The sequence below is a fragment of the Epinephelus moara genome, chromosome 22 (assembly GCF_006386435.1).
Source record: "Epinephelus moara isolate mb chromosome 22, YSFRI_EMoa_1.0, whole genome shotgun sequence".
Lineage (NCBI taxonomy): Eukaryota > Metazoa > Chordata > Actinopteri > Perciformes > Serranidae > Epinephelus > Epinephelus moara.
Window position 1 is genome coordinate 1,182,431 of NC_065527.1, and position 7,418 is coordinate 1,189,848.

At 38.9% G+C, this 7,418-nt stretch overlaps 1 protein-coding gene and 1 gene segment (V, D, J or C); both read right to left on the reverse strand.

Annotated features, from left to right (window-relative positions):
- Window positions 1-3,001, reverse strand: part of LOC126384396 (oocyte zinc finger protein XlCOF6-like) — a 164,070-nt gene extending 161,069 nt beyond the window's left edge. The window contains exon 1 of the mRNA XM_050035451.1: window positions 2,829-3,001. Coding sequence (XP_049891408.1) covers window positions 2,829-2,991 — 163 coding nt within the window. The 5' untranslated portion in view covers window positions 2,992-3,001. The remainder of the gene's footprint in view (window positions 1-2,828) is intronic.
- LOC126384481 (Ig kappa chain V region 3381-like) overlaps window positions 1-7,418 on the reverse strand; it is a 20,301-nt gene that overhangs the window by 2,845 nt on the left and 10,038 nt on the right. Inside the window, 1 exon segment of the V gene segment in view lies at window positions 7,210-7,401. Within this exon segment, the coding sequence occupies window positions 7,210-7,401 (192 nt within the window).

A 7,418-nucleotide genomic window follows, 5' to 3' on the forward strand; every position in this document is an offset into this window, starting at 1 on the left:
CTTCAAAATAAAAGTCCAGATTACAGACACAAGGCCCAAATAAGGGACCGATCTGTAGTTATCAGAGGAGGGTGGCTGTGGTGTGACCCTCCCTGAGTGACTGGGGGAAATCCATGACCCTCCCTCCACCATAAATGAGTTCTTAGATTTTTAAAACTCACCCTTTGATGTTTAAAAGTTAAAAGTTGAAGATGAAAAAAGCCTCAGTTTATTTTGGGGCACATTTGAAATGCGCTGTAGAATTAAATGGTTTTGATAAAATATCACAATTGCATGCTCAGATTTAATTGTTTAGTTTCTTTCTGAATGAAGCTTCGTCCACATGATGTGTCCAAGGACCGTCGGAAATTTGAAAATCCAATGATAATTTCTGTATGTACCATTTCTGACTGTGATAAATGGAAGTTACAATAATATATTTTTTAAAGAAAACATGCCTTCCATGTTTTCTTTAAAAATCTGCAGTAAAATAAATATTAAAGGAAGACATTTACAGTTGTATATAAAAAATAAAAACAACATAATTCCCTGCCCCTTCATAAATAACGAACTGTCTCTGAGTTGTTTTCTGAAGCTGGGCCGTCCTCAGTGAATCTGCTGCTCACATGTCATTAAATGACGTGTTCAAATGTCCTTCATGTTGTGGCACACTATGGTGTGATCAGAGGAAAACAGAAACATATATGGAGTGAATGAAGCAGCTCTTTATTCAGTCCTCTCAGTTTGGGAAACACTCGCTGCTTTTTACTGATTTAACCAACCAGTTTGCACAAAGACAAATATTTGATGACATTTTCAGAGCTTCACGGTGACCTTTGATCACCAAATTCTAATCAGTTCATTCTTATGTCCAAGTGGACGTTTGTGCCAAAAGTGTCATGTTGTAGTGACGTAGAAAGTGTCATGAGGTAATGTCTCATTCTTCCCGCAATATCTCAAAAGGGCCTGAAGGGAATTTCCTCATATATGGCCCCAACATCCACTTGGACGTTTGTGCCAAATTAGAAGAAATTCCTTAGGGGTGTTTTTTAATCCATCATGTCTATGAGAATGTGATAAACATCCCGAAAACATAATGCCTTTAGCCACGTCTCCCAGTGGTGCAGATGCGTGAACACCTTGTGGCGGAGAACCAGCTCCCGATGAGTTCCTCCTGAACGACACTATCATGATGCGACTGTTTGCTTTTCGTTCAGTCGGCGGCTCTTCACCTTCACCTGCTGCAGTCTACGACACACTTGTGGTTTTTAACCTGCGAATGCCACGTGAATCTCTTGCCACAGACATTGCATTGAAACGGTTTCTCCTCGGTGTGGAGCGCCATGTGTGTCGTCAGATTGGCCTTTTTTGAAAATCTTTTACTACACACGGAGCAGCTGAACGGTTTCTCCCCAGTGTGCACTCTCATGTGATTCACCAGCGTGCACCGCAGGCTGAAACTCGTGTTACAAACTGTGCAGGTGAACGGCTTCTCTCCCGTGTGAACTCTCAGGTGTGTCGTCAAATTTGAGCTCTTTGTAAAAATTTTACCACAAAACGAGCAGGTGAACGTCTTTTCTCTCGTGTGACGTTTCGTGTGAATCTGCAGATGGTCCTTGCTGCTGAATCTTCTCCCACACTCTGAGCAGCTAAAAGATTTTTTAACCGTGTTACATCCCACATCACTGACAGTGTTTTTCAGAGTGTTGAAACCTGACTGAGGCTCCCTCCTCTGGTTCAAACCATCGTTACTATCCTCAGTCTCACAGGAGAGTGAAGTCATCATGGTATCAGGTTGTAAATGTGGATCTGGATGTGAGTTCCTGTCTGGTCCTGGTCCTCGTCCTGGTCCTCCACAGTGGTGTCCCTCAGACTGAGGTGTCTCTTCATCATCTTCACTCTTCACAGGGACAGGAGTGAATGTGAACTTGGTGATATCAGCCTCCTCCAGCCCTTGAAGCTGCTCTCCCTCCTGACTGCTCCACAGTTCCTCCTCTTCCTCTTTAATGTGTGGGGGCTCTGGGTCCTCCTGGTCCACACTGGAGCTCCACTCCTGCTGCTCAGGGGGAACCTCTTCTTTAACCACCAACAGCTGCTGCTGGACCTCTGCAGCAAACAGGAAACAGATTGTTGCACATATTGTTTTGTGGATATCATACAGGGATGCTCCATAAAGCACAGCTCTAAACTCAAAATGGAAACTAAATAAAGATTTTAAATTAATAAAGGCACAAATCAAATTATTCAAAACATTGAGAAAACAACAAGACTTTCGTCACCAAAAATGTTTTGAATCTTTATGGACAAAAATTTCAACGAAAATACAAAATTTCCGTTGACTAAAATGTTTGGAATTTTCATCAACAATTATTTTAATTAAATATCAGGGCTGTATGTCTACATTCATTTATTTGTATATTTATTTATTTCAGTATAATAGATAAGATTTTGCTGCTATAAAATGACTGAAATTAGATGAATAGATTTATAACTTATTAAATTAACCTCTGTTAATAAAGTTTTCCTTTGGCGCCAGAATTTGCAGTTGAAAGGCAGTAAAAAATAACATTGCAATACTCAGCATCTCAAAACATGTTAAAAATCACAGTAATATTATATTTTGTTATTTTAGTATCGTGATAATATCGCACCACGGGTCCTCTGGTGATTCCCACCCCTGATGTACAATCATTTTATTGTATTATACGTTAGTATGTCACAGTAGCATGAAAAACATGGAGTTATAACAAGAAAAGGAACTCGTGAAAAGGAGGGTGGTTCCTGGTTATAAGAACAAACGTCACGTCCTGTTGGCAGCAGTAGCAATAAACATAAACCTGTCTCCTCACCTGTGGTGTGTCTGTGGATCAGAGTCCTGTCAGAGTCCTGCAGCAGCCTCCCCACCTCCTCCTCATACTCTGATAATGTCCTCTCAAACAGCCCGCAGATCTCCTCAGCTGCTGCTCTCAGTCTCTGGGCGACAAAAACTCTCAGCAGCTGGACTTTAGACATGTTCACACAACTTCCTGTCCAAATAAGCCTCCCTTAATGTTTGTTCTCTGACTGACAAGGGGCTGCTCGTTTCAGGCTAGCATGCTAAGCTAATTTCTCTCTCGGTTTGTATACTTCCGGGGCGATGACAGAGAGGACAAACACTCAGAGCAGGTGAAACTCAAACACGACACACAGAGCAAATGTTAGTTTCCTTCAGCTGTGAGTCAGTTACATTTTGTAAAGGGACAGAACGTCGCTACAGAATCGACCTCTTCAGTGGGCCGCCATCTTGTTCTGACAGTTAGTCCCAGATAGGAGAAGTTCTTCCGGGGCAGACCTTCAAAATAAAACCGGAGCATGGCTTTCTTCTTCTTTCTCTAATTATTATTATTATAATAGATAAATGAGACAAAAATAAAATAATAAAGTAATAAATAAATTTCTAAAATAAATCAAGTATTAAATATTAAATACAAATTGAATAAATAAATGAAATAAAAATAATCCTCTTCCTCTTCTTCTTTTGGGTTTTATGGCAGGTGGCACACACACACACACACACACACACACACACATACATATATATGTATATATATATATATATATATATATATATATACATATATATAATAAAAAAGGTAACATGAAAATAAAAATAATAAAATAAATAACTAAATAAAATAAAAAATAGATATTATGAAAATAAAAATAGAATTTGAAAATAAATAGAATGGAAATAAAATTAAAATAACAAAAATAAATTAAATGAAAGATAAAAAATAAAATATGAAAATAAAAATAAATATAACAAAAATTAATCAGTTCAGTTTCTTTCAGATATTGGAACAGTTTTCCTACACTGATGTCAAATACATTTTTAAACTGAATTTTTCTCTCTCAGCTTCCTGATTTCTCTCTTTAATTTTCCATGTTCTCAAGAGTATTTTTGGAATGTAAAACTACATGTTCCACTGATTCCTCTGCTTTACAGTGCTCTCATGATCCAGATGGACGTTTGTTTATCAAGTGTAATGATTTGTTAAGTCCAACTCTTCACCTTGTTAAAACGTCTCTTCTTTAGTGCATCTTTAAGCTGTAGTCACTGCGTCTACTTCTTGTTGCATTGCGTACAGGTGTCGTCCTGTGTTTCTAGTGTCCCAAATGTGCTGCCACTTTTTAATGATGTTTCTTTTGATAATTCATTTTGCTTTCGCTTTACAAAGTGATATGTCCATAATCTCTTCATGTTTCAGAGCCTGTTTGCTTATGAATCAGCAGTTTCATCGCCCTTAACTCCTCTGTGAGTTGGAATCCACATAAATGTTATATTCATATAAATATTCACATTTTTAAATCTGTACAAAGTTTAATCTGTTCCATTAACTATATCCTGCCGACTATTAGATGCAAATGATTGTATGTAGAGTAGTTGAAAAGGCACTTGCCCAAACTATATTACAATATGAGAGATAGGGATAAATCAGACTATAATAAAGAGTTAGGAGACAGTTTGTGAAAACATTATGACCAACCCTTAATGTTACACCAACAGATCTATGGATTTTTTTTGTACTAACCCAGTCGTTTTGTTCTCTTCAATTAAAACTCTCATCAAGAAAAATGCCCCAAAATTTTGTACTGAACAATTGAGGACTCTGAAAAAACTAAATTATAATTTTCAATAAATCTTTAGAGTAGGGTTTTTTTTGCCACTGAAAATAATTAATTTAGATTTTAAACCAGCATCAGCTTCCTTCATCAATTAATCAAAATTTAAATTGGAGAGACCAGGGGTTGTGTCATCTGCAAACATTATCAGGAAAAGGATATTTGAGACATTAGATAAATCATTTATATAGATGAGGAAAAATAATGGCGCAAGAATGGAGCCCTGCGGGACCCCACAGGTTAATCTAGCCTTGCTGGAATAGCATTCCTTAACACAAACAACTCACTTCTTCCAGTGACATAATTATCTGATGATTTGTATGTAGCATCATGAAAAACATCATGAAAACCAAGATAAGAAAAGATAGACTTTACTGTCCCAAAGGAATTTGTCTTGGATACATGTGGTACCTGCCATTAAAAGACACATGAAAGTTTAGACATGCAGTTCCTACATATACATGTATGTGCAAACAGATCTGATTTAAAGGGCCAGTGTGTAATATTTGGCATGGTTTATTGTCAAATCTGAATCTGAATCTGAATATTCTACCCATTAATATGTTTATATAAATGTATAATCGCTATAAAATAAAATTTGTTTGGATATAATTATGCTTTGACATATAATTATGCTTTTATATATATATATATATCAAGGGCCTTGCTTTAGAGAGGTCGCCATCTTGCGCTGCCATACGGCAGACCGAGCGGACAAACCAGCCAGCCAGAGAACGCGTTTCGCGTGTATAAATGAACCAACGAAGACAGCGGAAGGAAGGAAGAAGGAGGAGGAAACAGCAGAGAGCGTTAGTAGTTCGTCGATAGAGAGTTATTGCTCTGCCAGTCTGTCTTGCTATTTGTTGTTGTCGGTTTGTATGTTTGTTGTTGTTTGTTGCATTGCTTGTTTTGTTTTTTGCTGATGTTGCATTGTCCGTTCTGCTGCATGTGTGCGCTATTTTTGCTGTTGCTGTGCTGCGTGATGCTGCTCTCTGTTAGCCACTTTATGCTATTTGTCCCTTATGTGGTGCACGTTGTATGTGTTGCTGTTTCTTTTATCTTTTGATACCCCTCTAATCCCTGTCCCCTTCTCCTCAAGAGGCTCTTGCCAGGCTGCCATTGTAAATAAGAATTTGTTCTTAATGACTTGCCTGGTTAAATAAAGGTTAAATAAAAGCTCAGACTGGCCTGATGTGCTCTCTCCTCATGGTTCTGGTTCATAGCTGAGCTACAGAGTTTTCAGTGAGCTGAAGTCTCTCAGTGGTGTTTTTTGGGAGGCCAGTAAAAAGTGCGTTACAGTAGTCGAGTCGGCTTGAGATAAGCCATGAATCAATTTCTCAGCATCTTTTTCATTTAGAAATGGCCATACCTTAGCGATGCCTCTGAGGTGGAAAAATGATGCTGTTGTCACCTTGTTAACGTGGGACTTGAAGCTCAGATGTGAATCAAGGATCACACCAAGATTTGTCACTTTAGATTTTATCCAGGGGTTAAAATCCCCAGATTATTAAGCAGCATTTCTCTTTTTTGTTCAGTTTTGACTTCATTTAACTTTAAGAAATGATTGCTCATCCATGTATTTATTGCCAAAAGACAGGTAGTGATGGAGTTGATGGCTGCAGCATCATTTGGCTCAGCAGAGATGTCGTGTCATCTGAGTAAATGTGGAAACAGATATTGTATTCTCTAATGATGTCACCAAGTGGCAGCATGTACAGTGAGAATAAAAATGGATCCAAAACAGAGGTCATGTTTCTCAGACACATGATCTCCAAGACTGACGTAAAACTTTTGAACCAGTTTAACACACAGTCTAAAAGACCAACCATCTTTTCAAGACTGATTAAGAGTCATGGTCAGCCGTATCAAATGCTGACGAGAACTGAGACCTTAATCAGAATTTGGTCTGTGGTGGCTGATTATGTGAGTAAGAGCAGTTTTGGTGCTGTGGTGTGTCCAGAAGCCTGATGAAAGTCCTCCAGGATACTATTCTCTTTAACAAAGGAATTTATTTGCAAAAATGTTTCAAGTATCTTACTGATGAATGGACGGATGGCTGTCGACCTGCAGCTGGTCAGGGCATTTCCATTTAGGTTGTGTGTCTTTAGTGTGGGTTTGAAGACTTGTATTTATAACCTTCAGGACGTGACTTGAAACACTGTCAAACACCTGCTTAAAAATGTAATTGAGAATCTGCACTACCTTCTGATCTGACTGACAACTGAGAGACGGGATGAGAATTTGGGATTCATAATATGATGTCATCGACATGAACAGATATTTTTTCATAGTGTAAATTAGATGATGGCACAGATGTGTGTGTGTGTGTGTGTGTGTCCTCAGTGAAGTGTATCAGTCTCTGCAGTAGCTTCCAGCTGTAGCAGTCACTTCAGTTTCTGTTCAGTCTGACTGAGGGAGGTTTTTGTACGACGCTTTTTCACTGTGTGAACACATACTGACTGTTGATCTCATGTACACTCTGACAGTAGTAAACTGCTGCATCTTCAGCCTGAACTCCACTGATGGTCAGAGTGAAGGCAGAGTTTGATCCACTGCCTGAAAAACGACCTGGAGTCCCTGATGCTCGACTGCTAGTTAGGTAAATGAGCAGTTTAGGAGTTTCTCCATCTCTCTGTTGGTACCAGTGTAAAACGCTCCCACCATAAACCTGCTGACTGGTCCTACAGCTGATGGTGACGGATCCTCCCAGAGCAGAGCTCACTGCTCCAGGCTGAGTCACTGTGACCTGACCTCTGGACTCTGAGGATACAGAGACA